This window comes from Thamnophis elegans, chromosome 3 (genome assembly GCF_009769535.1).
Source record: "Thamnophis elegans isolate rThaEle1 chromosome 3, rThaEle1.pri, whole genome shotgun sequence".
Lineage (NCBI taxonomy): Eukaryota > Metazoa > Chordata > Lepidosauria > Squamata > Colubridae > Thamnophis > Thamnophis elegans.
In genome coordinates, this window is record NC_045543.1 from 149,070,679 (window position 1) to 149,086,203 (window position 15,525).

General features: G+C 46.5%; 1 protein-coding gene across 2 annotated transcripts in view; it reads right to left on the reverse strand.

Moving 5' to 3' along the window:
- Nucleotides 1–7,079: 7,079 nt before the first annotated feature.
- The window catches only part of LOC116505773 (myogenesis-regulating glycosidase-like), a 38,739-nt gene continuing 30,293 nt past the window's right edge, over nucleotides 7,080–15,525 (reverse strand). For both annotated transcript variants that reach the window (XM_032213158.1, XM_032213157.1), the window contains exon 2: nucleotides 7,080–10,379. In XM_032213158.1, the coding sequence (XP_032069049.1) occupies nucleotides 8,150–10,186 (2,037 nt within the window). In that variant the 5' untranslated portion in view covers nucleotides 10,187–10,379 and the 3' untranslated portion in view covers nucleotides 7,080–8,149. The remainder of the gene's footprint in view (nucleotides 10,380–15,525) is intronic.

Below are 15,525 nucleotides of genomic sequence, written 5' to 3' on the forward strand. Positions count from 1 at the left end.
CAACCCTCCGCTCAAGCAGGAGACCCTATACCTTTTCAGACAAATGTCTGTCCAATCTCTCCTTAAAAACCTCCAGTGATGCACCATCCATAACTGAGCCGAGGTGGCGCAGTGGTTAGAGTGCAGTACTGCAGCCACTTCAGCTGACTTTTAGCCGCAGTTCGGCGGTTCAAATCTCACCGGCTCAGGGTTGATTCAGCCTTCCATCCTTCCGAGGTGGGTAAAATGAGGACCAAGACTGTGGGGACGATATGCTGACTCTGTAAACCGCTTAGAGAGGGCTGAAAGCCATATGAAGCGGTATATAAGTCTAACTGCTATTGCTATTCTGGTGGGAAGCTGTTCCACTGGTTAATTGTCCTCACTGTCAGGAAATTCAATCTCTTCTTAAAAACATTGATTAGAAAACCCCCTTCTTTGTGGTAGGCCCTCAAATACTGGAAGATTGCTATCATGTCCCCCTTAGTCCTTCTTTTCATTAAACTACTGCAATGGGCTCTACATGGGGTTGCCCTTGAAGTGCATCCGGCGACTACAGTTAGTCCAGAATGCAGCCGCGCGAGTGATAGTGGGCGCACCGCGGTTCGCCCACGTTACACCCGTCCTCCGCGAGCTGCACTGGCTACCTGTTGGTCTCCGGGTGCGCTTCAGGGTATTGATGACCACCTTTAAAGCACTCCATGGTAGTGGATCTGGGTACTTGAGAGACCGCCTTCTGCCGATTACCTCCCTTCGACCAATTAGAACGCACAGACTGGGCCTCCTCCGAATCCCATCTGCCAGTCAATGCCGACTGGCGACCACACGGAGGAGAGCCTTTTCTGTTGCAGCTCCGACCCTCTGGAATGATCTCCCCGTTGAGATCCGTACCCTCACCACCATCCAGACCTTCCGCACAGCCCTCAAGATCTGGCTCTCCCAGCAGGCCTGGGGATAGGTTCCCAATTCACCCGCCCGAGTGTTTGATTGCTGAACGAAAGTTGTGTTTTACTATTTTTCTTTGTTCACATTTTGTTTTGTTTTTTTGATACTGCACCCCCCTCCCTTGTGATTGTAAGCCGCCCTGAGTCCCCTCAGGGAAAAGGGCGGCCTATAAATTTTAATAAATACTCAAATACTAAAAAATACTCAAAACTAGACATCCCCAGTTCCTGCAACCGTTCTTCATCTGTTTTAGTCTCCAGTCCCCTAATCCTCTTTGTTGCTCTTCTCTGCATTCTTTCTAGAGTCTCCACATCTTTTCTACATCGTGGCGATCAAAACTGAATGCAGAATTCCAAGTGTGGTCTTACCAGGGCATTATAAAGTGGTATCAACACTTCACATGAGCTTGATTTTATCCCTCTGTTTATGCAGCCTAGAACTGTGTTGGCTTTTTTGGCAGCTGCTGCACACGGCTGGCTCCTATTTAAATGGTTGTCCACTAGGACTCCAGGATCCCTTTCACAGTTACTACTATTGAGCAAGTTGCCACCTACACTGTACCTGTGCATTTCATTTTTCTTGCCTAAATGTAGAACCTTACTTTTTCCACCATTTAATTTCATTTTATTAGATAGTGCCCAATGTTCAAGTTTGTGAAGATCCTTCTGTATCTTAAGCCTGTCTTCTGGAGTGTTGGCTATTCCTGCCAGCTTGGTGTCGTCTGCAAATTTGATGAGTTCCCCATTTATTCCCTCATCCAAATCATTGATGAAGATGTTGAAGAGTCCTGGGCCTAAAACAGAGCCTTGGGGTCCCCCACTGCATGCTTCCCTCCATGTAGATGCAGTTCCATTGAGGACTACACATTGAGTGCGGTTGGTCAGCCAGTTCCGAATCCATCTAGTGGTGATGCTGTCTAACCCACATTTATCAAGTAGTAGGTTCTGGTCTACTTTATCTAATTAATTTTGTGAGCCCAAATTTCTGGAAAGGGACAAGTTGGGGAAACTTTTATAGCTTACAAACTGTTCCCCCTTTGGTCCAAATTAAACAACAATTGACAAGCTACGATAGGTTCCCCACGCAAACTGATTAACAAAGATCTGGGAAAGTAGCCAATGTTTAATATTAAAGAGGATTATTTCTTCCCCCAAAGTCATTATTTTAAAACCCCTCCTTCATTTTTATCCCAGTTACAAAAGGAATCAGACCAGGCAGCATTAACATTATTATTTATTAAACCTGATCCACCTGATAGATGAAAGTTACCTGGACGGATTACAAGCCTTCACCATTCACTGTATAAAAACATGAATGGATGACTCAATGGGGTTTTAATTTTAGGACGAAGAAGGAAAATATATTCCCTTTCTATTTTTTTTTCTCCACAATCTATAACGGCACAAATCATCTTCCTCTCTCTCCTTCCCCGCTTGAATTGAATTCAATATTTTATTTGGCCAACTGTGTTTAGATGCCCAAGAAATTTCATTTAAACTAAAATGTCATCTTCACGTCTTTTTTTAATGCTATTTAAAACTTTTATGCAATGATGACTGTAACATTTAACAACTTTTGAATTCCAATTCATTATTATAGCTAAAAGAACATTTGAAGAAGCACTGTGCATTGGATAATGATGATTTCTTGACTTTAAACTGTGAGGACTGTGGGAGAGGTAAAGGATTCCCCCCGCACATATGCGCTAGTCGTTCCTGACTCAAGGGGGCGGTGCTCATCTCCGTTTCAAAGCCGAAGAGCCAGCCCTGTCCGAAGACGTCTCCGTGGTCATGTGGCCGGCATGACTCAACGCCGAAGGCGCACGGAACGCTGGTCCCTTCCCACCAAAGGTGGTTCCTGTTTTTCTACTTGCATTTTTTACGTGCTTTCGAACTGCTCGGTTGGCAGAAGCTGGGACAAGTCACGGGAGCTCACCCCGTTATGTGGCGCTAGGGATTCAAACCACTGAACTTTCTGATCGACAAGCTCAGCCAGTCTTAGCCACTGAGCCACCGCGTCCCACTGAGGACTGTGAGGCTGCTTTAATTCAAATCATCTTTTTGCAGTCATTTAAAAATACTGTTTAGGAGACACTGTGAAGATTGATTGATTGATTGATTTAATAAATTTATAGGCCGCCCAATCCCAAAGGTCTCCGGGCGGCTTACAGAAAATAAATTTTAAAAAGTGAAGAGTTAAAAACAAACGGAGGAAAACAGATTAAAAGAAAGCACATCATGCACCCAGTCTAATCGGGGCTGGACCTCGGTCAAGAGGTCAACAGCCCCAGGCCTGCTGGAATAGCCAAGATCTTCCCATTTCTCAATCCAACATCTTCACCCCTGTCCTCGTCCTTCTCCGGGTTTCCTGATTGCCAACTTTCTCCTATTCCTAGGCAATAATCTGTATTTTTTGAGACGTTGCTTTGTCAATCCTAAATTTGCACAGTTGTGACAATAAATGCAGCACCTTAGATGGGGGTTCAGGACATTACGGGCAGTCCTCGACTTACAACATTTTAGTGACCGTTCAACGTTGCAATGGCGCTGAAAAAACGCGACTTATGACCGTTTTTCACACTTGGGACTGTTGCTGCATGACCAGGTGCATCAAAATTCATACGCATGGCAACCGGTTCACATTTATGACGGTCACAGTGCCCTGGGGACCACATGATCCCCTTTTGCGACCTTCTGACAAGCCCAAATCAATGGGGAAGCAGGATTCACTTAAAAACATGACTAGCTTAACCCCCGCAGTGACTCACTTAACAACGGTGGCAAGAAAGGTGGTAAAATGGGGCAAAACCCACAAGGTGCCACTTAGCAACATAAATGTTGGGCTCAATTGTGGTCGTAAGTTGAGGACTACCTGCAATCTTCCCAGACTCCTTGCTGTCATCAAGGTACATCTTGGATTTCAGCCGTTTAATTATGGTACCTTCTTAAGGAATGAAATGCGAGGGGAAGATTGGGAAGGCATTTCCAGCTCAAGGGGGAGATGAGAATAGTACCTTTCGTTCGTTTTTCCGAGGATGGCACAGTTGGCCCAGAATTGCAGGTAGGACAATGGGAATTTAAACCCCTTCCCGAATTGAAAAAGACATAATCAAATGAAGACTCTTGCCAGGTTTAATCAAAACTTTAATAGTATCTGGACTGCACTAAGTTACATTCGTCTTCCAGACAGAGAAGTCATAATTCTCCCTTTTTGGTACAGCAAGAATTGGTTTGTTCTGTGGATAGAAGAGAATTTTTGCAACTCAGGGGTGGACTGTGGGGTCCTTGGGGCTTTCCGGCAGGTGTTTCATGGCCCAACTAGGTTACATCATCAGTGCTAGAAGGGAGTGGGATTGGAGGAGGAGGAGGATGGACTGTGGGGCCCTTGGTGCTCTCTGACCTGGGTAGTTTTCTTGCAGATGTTTCATGACCCAACTAGGGAATATCATCTGTGCTAGAAAGGAGTGGGTTTGAGGAGGAGGAGGAGGAGGAGGAGGAGGAGGAGGAGGAGGAGGAGGAGGAAAAGGATTGTGGGGTTTTTGGTGCTCTCTGAGCTTGGTTTTCTTGCAGATGTTTCTTTACCCAACTAGGTAACATCATCAGTGCTAGAAGGAATGAGGAGGAGGAGGAGGAGGAGGAGGATTGTGAGGTCCTTGGTGCTCTCTGATGGTGGTTTTCTTACAGACGTTTCATGACCCAGCTAGGTAACATCATCAGTGCTAGAAGGGAGTAGAGTTTGCAGAGAGGAGGAGGAGGATTGTGTGGTCCTTAGTGCTCTCTGAAATAGGTGATTTGCTTGCAGACTTTTCATTACCCAATTAGATAACATCATCAGTGCTAAAAGAGAGTGGGGTTTGCACTCTGTTTATGTACAAATGGCGCTGTCCCGTCAGTGTTGTTGTTGGTTCCTTCATTGTTATATTGTTTGTCTGAGTTGGCAGTTCCTTGATTGGGATAATGTTTACTTCTTGATTGTTGGCCTAGTATTAATCTTTGGGTTTGCCTCTGTTTATCTGGGTGTTGGTCACTGGTAAGGATCTGTTTGGATTCTTTTTGTTTCCTTTTTAAGCATCTCTTTTTAATGGTGTGTAGATGCTATTTATCCCTATGTGCCTGTGGATCAACAGACAAATAAGGTACTTGAGAGACCGCCTGCTGCCAATCACCTCCACTAGACCAATTAGATCCCACAGATTAGGCCTCCTCCGAATTCCATCCGCCGGCCAGTGCCGACTGGCGACTACCCGGAGGAGAGCCTTCTCTGTGGCTGCTCCGACCCTCTGGAACGAACTCCCCGTGGAGATTCGAACCCTCACCACCCTCCAGGCCTTCCGCATAGCCCTTAAAACCTGGCTGTTCCGACAGGCCTGGGGCTAAAGAGCTGTTGCCCCCGTCTCGAATGGTATGACTGTCGTGTGTTTTAAATTATGTATTGTTATGTTTTGTCTTTTATTTTTTGTCTGTACCCCCCCTTCCCTGATTTGAATTGTGAGCCGCCCTGAGTCGCCTTCGGGGGAAAAGGGCGGCATATAAATATAATAAAATCAATCAATCAAATCAATCAACAGAGAAGAACAGCCTAGTGAAGGAACCACTAAAAAGAAACCAAAGCTCGCACCAACAGTGACAGCCACCTGTATACAAACAGAGATTCCTGGCACTGATGATGATCCCTAGTTGGATCATAAAACGTCTACAAGAAAATAATGAAACTCAGAGAGCACCACGGTTCAACCCAATTATCCTCTTCTAAATTGGATCTTACTGTGGGTGAAATTCTAACTATATTGTTGCGTGGATGGATTTTGGTGGGTTAATTACCTGGATAAGAAATTCACTAGCCGAGGGAGGGACAAAGGAAGGAATCTCTCCCCCAACCTCTGGCCTTCCAGATGTGTTGGAACTACAAGCCCCAGAATTCCACAGGACTGAAGCCATCGCTAAACCTGTTTTGAGGTGCAAAACTGGAAAATATAATGTGGATCCACACCCTTTCTCTCTTTCCCAAAGCCTAAAGCCAAGGAACCAGCCCAGGCCTGTTTAATCAAACTTTATGTACAAGAGGCGTGTGATTCAGACAGTTCGTATCTGTTCAGACGAACCGGTTGTGAAATTATTTGAATCCCACCATTGCCTACGTGGCTAGTTCATTCCTGGGTTACCACCAGCCTCCTTCGGAAATCAGAGAGCAGGGAGATCTCCCCGCATTTCTATAAATATATCCCTGTATTTATTCGATTTATTCCCTTTAGGAAAACAAAGCTCGTTTCAAATAATAGCTTACGGTATTTTAAAACTTAAGGCTGGTTGTGCGGCAGCCAAGAAATCCACCGGGAGGGGTTTGAAAAGTCAGGTTGGAAGTGCTGACCGGGTGAAGCCCAGCTTTTTTACCCGCAGAGGTAGTCCTCGACTTATAACGGCTCATATAGTGACCATTCAAAGTGACAATGGCACTGAAAAAAGCAGCTTAGGATCGTTTTCACCCTTACAGCCTTCCCGATGGTCACGTGATCAAAATTCAGGCGCTTGGTAACTGGCCTGTACTTATGACGGTTGCAGCGTCCCGGGGTTGTGACCCATTTTGGCAAGCAAAGACAATGGGGAAGCCGGATTCGCTTAACAACCGTGGGACTGAGTTAACGACTGCAGCGATTCGCTTAACCACAGGCGTAAAAGGTCGTAAAAAGGGGCAAAACCAGGGGTGGGGGTTTGCAGGGGTTCTGTGTAGTTCACAGAACCCCCAAATCCCACTCCTGGCTGGCCCCACCCACCCAGCCTCGCCCCTCCTAGGAGTCCCTAGGAAGCCCATTTTGGAAGCAGCTAAGTGCAGGGCGCACGCGGAGGATCGGGAAGGACGAAAAATGGGCCTACCGGAAGTTCAGGGAGGTGAACTTCCGGTAGGCCCATTTTTCACCCTTTCAGAGAGCCTCCGTAGCCTAGGGAGGCTGTTTTCGCTCTCCCGGAGACTCAAGGAAAGCCTCTGGAGCCCAGAGAGGGCAAACACACACACACACACCCCTGTGGTGCAGGAGGCTGACTAGGCCACGCCTACCATGGCCACGCCCACCCAGCCACAGGGCAGAGACCCCCTTGCTAAAGTTTTTGAAGCCCACCCCTGTGCAAAACTCATTTAACTGTCTCACCTGGCAACGGAAATTTTGGGACTCAATTGGGACCCTTAAGTCGAGGATTACCTGTGTTGTTATGTGTGACACGAGGGGTTTTTGATCATGTATGTGTGACTTCCCCCACTGTTCCTTATTTTTTTCTTTAACCACTCCCTCCGGTTAGATAGACTTGGCTGGAGCAATAATTAGATGCCTTCCCAATTAAAAACAACAATACGGTTCATCCTAGTTGAGCTGTCCTTCTTGCACATTTTCCCAACGCTTCCTTTCGCTGCTCTTTAAAAAAAATTCTCGGCAGCTTAAGAGTTAAATTCCTCCTCTTTTTTTCCCCCAATTCCTGGTGTTAAAACCATCCAGAAACGCTTGAAGGTGAAAGGATTGATCAATTACTCAAGGATTTCGGCCTTACAAGACCCACCTTTGAAGAAAACGGAAGACAACCGGTTCAGTGCAAATAAACACACACACACACACACACACACAATTCAGAAACCACGATTCCCAGCCTCCAAGCGAGGCCTTTTGCTGCTCTGTGCAAATTTGGTGACAATACAGGTAGTCCTCGACTTACAACAATTCCCTTAGCGACCTTTCAAAGTTTTGACAGCACTGAAAAAAGTGGTTAGGACGGTTTTTTCACATTGATCACTGTTGCAGCATTCCCACAGGCGCGGGATAAAAGTTCGGAGGCTTGGCAACTGGCACGTACTTATGACCGTTGCTGTATCCCTTTTGCGACCTTCTGACAAGCAACAGCAAAGCTGGATTCACCTTAACAACCGCTATTAACGGATGGCAGTGATTCGCTTAACCACCGACCCGAGAAATGTCGTGAATTGGGGCAAAGCTCACTTAACACTAAACTGTCTCGTTTAGTGACATAAATTTCGGGCTCAATGGTGGTTGTAAGTCGAGGACTACCTTTATTTGTCTTTTGGCAGCCTGTTTAATTGCACGCCCGTCGTTCAGTTTCGATTGGAAGAATTAGCGGGCAATCGTGTTTTCCCTTTCGACCTTCTGAACCGATTAGAATTATTTCGGGTTAGGAGGATGAGAATAAGGCAAGGTGTCTCTTTTACACACGTCCACGGAGGCGGCTTAGGAGACCCAGACAAAGTAGGCCACCTCATCCAGATCCACGGGGTAGTCCGTGACCAGCGTGGGAGTCTTCTCAAACAGCTCTCCTTTGTAACTCCGCCATTTGCCCGCCGGGATGTAAATGTCCCGTTCCTGTTTTCCCATCTCCAAGACAGGAGCCACCATCAAGGTGTCCCCGATGAGAAACTGGGAATCGATCTTGTGAGCAGACTCGTCCCCGGGAGAGATCCACCAGATGGGCCGTATGATGGGATCCCCCGTGGTGGTGATCTCCCCGGCCAGCTCCAGCAAAAGAGGGGCCACCAAGGACTCGTGAAGCTTGGTGAACTTCAGGGCGATTTCGACGACCTCCTTGTCGTACAGCCAAGGCGGGATGGAGAACTGCATGGACGGCATGAAGGCGGACAGCTCCAGCCAACGGATGTAGAGTTCCCGATCCGGGATTTCCAAAGCCCCGTCGGTTTTGTTGGGGAAGAAATTCCCTCCGATCATGTCGGCCGATATAAACGGGTACCCCAACATGCTGATGGTCAGGACGGTGGGGATTAAGGACTTCAGGCCAAGTTCGTAGCCCCACACGGAATCCCGGTCAATGATCCTGAAGAAACACGAGATGTTCTGGGATTGGTAGCCCACCCTGACCTCCGCCAGTTCGTAAAACGGGATGGCCATTTCTGTGTAGCGCCTGGACCAGACACTGGGGTCCGACAAAGGTCGGAAGGTGCTAAACTGTTTGGGGAGGTAGCTGGTCTCCCCAGCATCGAATTTAAAGGAGGAGATGCCGTATTTATTGCGGAGCTGTCTCAGCTGGCTCTGGAACCAATCTCGGGCGGCAGGGTTGGTGAAATCCAAGATGGCGCCGATGCCGTTCCACCACTCCACCATGGCGGGCAGCCGTCCGGTGGGTTCCTTGATGAACAGCTGTTTCTCTATCCCCACCCCAAAATTCGAGGAATTGTAATTGATGAACGGGTGGGTCCAGAGGGTGATCTGAAAACCGTCCTCTCGGAGTTTCTTGAAGGTTCCCGTCATGTTGGGGAACTTGGCCACGTCGAAGTCGAAGTCTCCGTACGCCTGGGTGTAGGTGTCGTCGATCTCGATGTGGCTGCAGTTGAACTTGTACTTCTTGATGTTTTCGGCAAAGCGCAGGAGTTTCTCCTGGTCAATGTCGTTCTTGTACAAGGCCCAGGTGGACCAGATGGGGTACCTGAAGGCGTTCCTCGAAGGTATCTTGGAGGGCTTGTAGAAGTACTTCCGCACCATGTATTTGTGGATGGAGGTGACGTCGGAACCGATGCAGACACGGTAACTCAGCTCAGGAAAAGGCGGCTGGCCCAATGGAGGCTTGTACGGCGAGTCTTTATACCTGGCTTGGAAGACAAGGGAGGGCTCCGTGGCGTTGAAGCCAAGGTGGAAGGGCACCGAATCGTTGATCTTGATGGCTGCAGCTTTGGAAGACAACCAGTATCTCTCTAAGATGCCTCCAAAGCTGTTCCTTAAAGAATTGACGTCGCTGGTCACAAAAGGCATGGGCTCCTGGTATCCGGGCAGCTTGATCGGCCAATGCTGGACACTCATCTCACAGCCTCCGTACCAGAAGGCATCACCCCAGAACATTTTATGTTCCACCACCGTGTCCGCCACGAACTCTTCCCAGCGCACGCGGTAGCAGATCACGGTGTCCTTGGGGTTGACGATCTTGATGAAGAAGTTGACTCTCCCTTTGTCGGTCTGGGTGCAGGTTAAATTGGCCCCCTCCCTGGAGCAGGACTCCAGGTCCAGAAGCCCCGACTGGAAGGCCACCTGGAAGACCAGCTCGCCGTTCTGGTTCTTGATGGTGAATCCATCTTGCCGCAAATCCATCTCTGCCGTCTTAAGCCTCTCTGCCTTCCGAAGGGACGCCACATAGTAGCACCACGCCACGATGGCGGCAATGAACAAAACGAGGCCCACCACGATGGCGCCAATCATGGGCCTCAGCTCTTTGGATGGCTTCTGCTTCACCGGAGTGAAGTTCTCCGGCAGGAAAGTATACATCGTCCCCTCTTATGTCGCGTTGCTACCCAAGGCAGGGCCCGTCTCTGAGTTCGGGTGCAAAGCTGGAAGCATAGAGGCTGGGTGATGGTCTGCCTCCACCTGCTTCTTCAGGAGTGGCCGGCGAGCTCATTAGCCTCTTTCGACCGAGGCATTTGTCCTATCTGGAGGAGGACGTTGAACAAATCGCCATCATCTGCCAAAAAAAAGGAAAGACAAAAGGCTGAAGACGGTTGAAGAAAGGCCAACTCTGTCTCTTTTTTTTTTTTTTGACGAAAAACCCTTTCTTGAAAATTTAAAACATTACGATACAAATATACCTTTAAAAATAAGTTTTGCATAAGTTGCAATCCTTTTTGACAGTACTAACATACCCATTTAGCAATAGCAATAGCAGTTAGACTTATATACCGCTTCATAGGGCTTTCAGCCCTCTCTAAGCGGTTTACAGAGTCAGCATATCGCCCCCACAGTCTGGGTCCTCATCTCACCCACCTCGGAAGGATGGAAGGCTGAGTCAACCCTGAGCCGGTGAGATTTGAACAGCCGAACTGCAGATAACAGTCAGCTGAAGGGGCCTGCAGTACTGCACCCTAACCACTGAGCCACCTCGGCTCTATTGTTTTTCAAATACATGTGTACACATTCCTAATATTTTTATATCTATACATCTATGTTTCTAAGCTGTACATTTCATGTTCCTGTTATTCATCCATTGATACCAGTTTTCCCAAACTGTATAATATTCTGAGTCTTCCTTGTCCCTCAACTCCAAGATGAGTTTTTACATCTCTGCGCAATCAAGAATCTTTTGGATTATCACACAGTCTGTCGGCAGGGTATCCACTTTTCCAACATTGTGCTATTCTCGCTGCTGTAATTATGTGCAAAATTAAATATTTTATCTCTTTCGGATACTTTCCCTTAATAATCCTCAGAAGGAACAATTCCGCTTTGAACTCTATTTGGGTGTTCGTAACTTCCTCTAACCATTTTTGCAATTTGGCCCAATATTTTTTAGCTTTTGGGCATAACCACCATACAAGAAAGAAGGTGTGGGAAGTTATCATCCAGCCCTCTCCCAGAAAAATGAAATATCCTAGGAAATACTGAAAAGGCAGAATATTTCTCTGGATGTGAAAAGAAAGAAACATGCTTTAAAAGACAGAATAGTTGCCTGTAGCCTCCTGCCCATCCCCACTTTGTCAATAGGCCATTGAGAAGGCCAGGCTAGCCCACTTTACATAATAAAGACTTCTCCACTGCAGCTGCAGGAAAGCATAATACTCAACCAAACCAGGATTCAAAACACAGCCTAGAGAGTTGCCCCTGCATGGCCCCATGGGAGTCTGACAACCAATCAGAATGCATTTCTTACACAGGAACAGGAAACAGAGAGGTGGGACTAAACAGGGTATAAAAAGCCTAGCAAGCCCCTCCCTCAGCCCTTCTCTTCTTCTCCACCAACATTGAAGCATGTGATCACCTTTTCTGTTCAGGGCTCAAGCCATGTGGCCCTGTCCAACAATAAACCATCTTTCCAAGGACCTCCAAGATGAGTTTTTACATCTCTGCACCATCAAGAATCTTTTGGATTATCAGACAGTCTGTTGGCAGGGTATCCACTTTTCCAGCATTGTGCTATTCTCGTTGCTGTAATTATGTGCAAAATTAAATATTTTATCTCTTTCGGGTACTTTCCCTTAATAATCCCCAGAGGGAACAATTTCGCTTTGAACTCGATTTGGGTGTTCGTAACTTCCTGTAACCATTTTTGTATTTTAATCCAGTATTTTTTCGCTTTCGGGCATGGTACCTTCTTTCATGCCTGGTGGCCATGCCCAAAAGCGAGATACTCTCTTAATAGCTCACATCACCTAAGACATCAAGAAGCAGAGTGGTGTGGTGGCCTAGAGGCGGAGCGCTCGCCTCGCAATCAGAAGGCTGTGAGTTTGATCCTAGGGAGAGACAGATATTTCTCTCTCAATGAGAATGTATCTGCTGAACAAAACTCCGCATTGGCGACAGGAAGGGCATCTGGCCATGAAACATTCTAATAGCTCCATTCAGTGGGCCAGACTCCGCCCTGCAAGCGATTATGGGATCGTTAAATGAAGATGATGATTGGTAGACAGACCAAAAAGCCACCTGTTTTGTCAAGCAATAGAGAGGAGAGGCCTTACTAAACGTCACCAAAATGTCTACACCTTCCGCTTATGGAATTGCTTCCGGACTCAAAGTGGTGGGAGCGATATTCCCTTATGTGTCTCAATCACCGACCGCCACTGAGCTGACGGATTGAACCAGAAGGAACCGGATTTCTCCTGCACTGCCCGATCACGTAGTTTCATCGCGAAGCTCGGGTATCCAGCTAGTATTCTATATTTCTGTATTTCCAACAGAATTGGTGTCTGAGAATACTGAGAATGTATCTGCTGCACAAAACTCTGCACTGGTGACAGGAAGGGCATCTGGCCATGAAACACTCTAATAGCTCCATTGAGTTGCCCAGACTCCACCCCACAAGGGATTATGGGGTCGTTAAATAAAGGTGATGATCTAAGACATCAAGAAGCAGTGATGTGTAATGGTTGAAGCAATGTTTGATAAAACTAAGAGGACTTAAAAGTCCTGGACACAAACTACCTTCTTTTATTGCAGCAAAACCACCCTCCTTGGAGTTAATTGTAAAGGCGAAAAACGACACTCAAAAATAATAGTTATAAGTAAAATAAGGGGGTCATGATTGGTGAAATCAAATCAGAACGATAGCTGGCATATAGACTGTAGAATGATAGAGAAAAAGGGAAATGATATGAAACAAAAATGGGCTTGTGGAAATACCATCCCCGAGAAAACATAAACTGGCATTTGAAAAAGACACCTATAACAATAGAAAAAGAAAGGAAGGGAAGAAGGAAGTAGAGAATGGAGGAACGAAGGAATGGAAAGGAGTGGAGGGTGGAAGAGAGAGAAAGAGAAGGAGAGATAGTAGGAGAGGAAGAAGAAGAGTGGAGGAGAGGTAGGGGAAGAAGAAAGAGGTAAGGAGAGGTGGGCGGAAGGGAGAGAAAGAGAAGGAGAAGAGGGAGGAAGAGAGAGAAAGAGAAGGAGAGAGGGTAGGAAGGAGAAGAAAGAGGGTAGGAGTAAGGGAGAGGTAAGGGGAGGAAGAAGGGGAAGGAGAGGAGGAAGGAAGGAAGTAGAGAAGGAAGGTAGGGAGAAAGGAAAAGAAAGAGAAAACAAGGTGGTGTCTTAGCAGGTGCGAAGGATGGTAAACAAAGCATTCCAAACTATACCTTATAAGCTCTTAAATGGAATAATAATATAAGAATGGCAAAGAAAAAGAATAACTATGTGAATGTATACCTATAACTGTATGTAAGAGAATAAATGACAGTAAAAATATAAAGCACAATATAGGTAAATAATATTTGGTGATAAGTAGCTAAGTATACATAAATAAAGAATTGTACATAAAAATGGATAACGAATAAGGAGATTATGAACGCAAGATAGAAATGTATAGAAGGGAAAACACTAACTGCAAAGAAACCGATTCGGAACTGCGGTATGATATACGATGGAAGGCTGAGTCAACCTTGAGCCGGTGAGATTTGAACAGCCGAACTACAGTCAGCTGAAGTGGCCTGCAGTGCTGCACTCTAACCACTGCACCACCTCGGCTCTCTAGACACTTTGGTGCCACTTTGGACACAGGTTATGCGATAGGTTCACCATCACGGATATAGCATGTAACAGGAAGGCTGAGTTTTTTTGTATAACACCAAGAGAGAATTGTTTCCCCAAATTGTTTCAGTGTGCGGGATCTTCCAGCGAGAGCTACGAACGGTGATCTCAGCGTCTTCATTTAATGCTGAACAAAAAACGGCCAGGTCACTAGGGACCAGAAACTTGCCAATCACATTCCTTCCATAACTGGAAGAATTTCTGACCTCAGCAAGTTTGAAATTTCTGCTGGACGTTGGGTGGGGGGACGGGGATAGGGACGGGACTCTCCCAGCAGGACGTCACAGCCAAAGGCCACCAGCCATGGAGCGCAACTGTCTTTGCGAGACAAGACGGAGGCTTCTCTTGGCACGATGTGGCTCTGTGCACTCTCGCAGCTGTCGCTCCGAAAAACAGCGACGGCAGCTGCCAAGTTGAGGGTGCTAATTCCATTCCGCTAAGGCTGAATATTTAACTTTTCCACTTGGCTGGTGTCCCTCCTTCGGCCAGACGCCAAGCCGAGTACAGAAATGGATTCTTGAATCATCAAGTCCTTAAAACACGTGCCAACACTTTGGATAACTTTCACCCAACACCCTTAATCGGCTCTGGAGAAAACTTTTCAAAAGTTTTAGTCCACTCGGCTGAAACTCACTCTGGGGAGAATGTATAAACTTATAAGAACCGTGATAGAAATTTTGTACAGGTAGTCCTCGGGTTACGACCACGATTGAGCCCCCTCAATGTGTGTCGCTAAGTGAGTTTGTCCCACTTTACAACTTTTCTTGCCGCACTTGGGAAGCCCTGCAAGTCGTTAAATATAGTAACACGGTTGTTAAGTGAATCCCACTGACTTGGCTTGGTCGCAAAAGGGGATCGCGTGACCCCAGGGCACTGCAAGCGTCGTAAATGTGAGTTGGCTTCCAACAAGCGAGGTCAATGGGGGGAGCCAGATTCACTTAACGACCGTGGGATTCACTGAAGCGCAGTGATTCACTTAACAACCCTGGAAGAAACCCTAATCCTGGACATTTTATTGTGTTTTATCTTCCTATGAATCACCAAATTAGGTGGCAAACAAATTAAATTCATATAATAATAATGATGATATGATAATAACTTCAGCCGCTTAGCCTATATTACAGATCAGTATTCCCAAATCTAATTTTAAGATGGATGGATTTTGCTACCAAGGGGACTTCTGGGAGTTGAAGTCCACCCTTTTTAAAATGTTGGGGAATTCTGGGTTCGAATTTTAGCTATCTTAAAACATGCTGGCTTGGGGATTCTGGGAATAGAAATCCATCCTCTATAAAGTTGCTGAGATTTTGAAACATTGCTTTAGATTAACAGAGTTGGAAGGGACCTCGGAGGTCTTCTAGTCCAACCCCTGCTCAGGCAGGAGACCCTATATAGAATAGAATGGAAAAGAAATAAAGCATAGCATCGCATAGCAGGGAATAGAAGAATGGAACGGAGCAGAATAGAATAGAAGCTGGAAGGGACCTCGGAGGTCTTCTAGTCCAACCCCTGCTCAGGCAGGAGGCCCTATATAGAATAGAATGGAAAAGAAATAAAGCATAGCATCGCATAGCAGGGAATAGAAGAATGGAATGGAG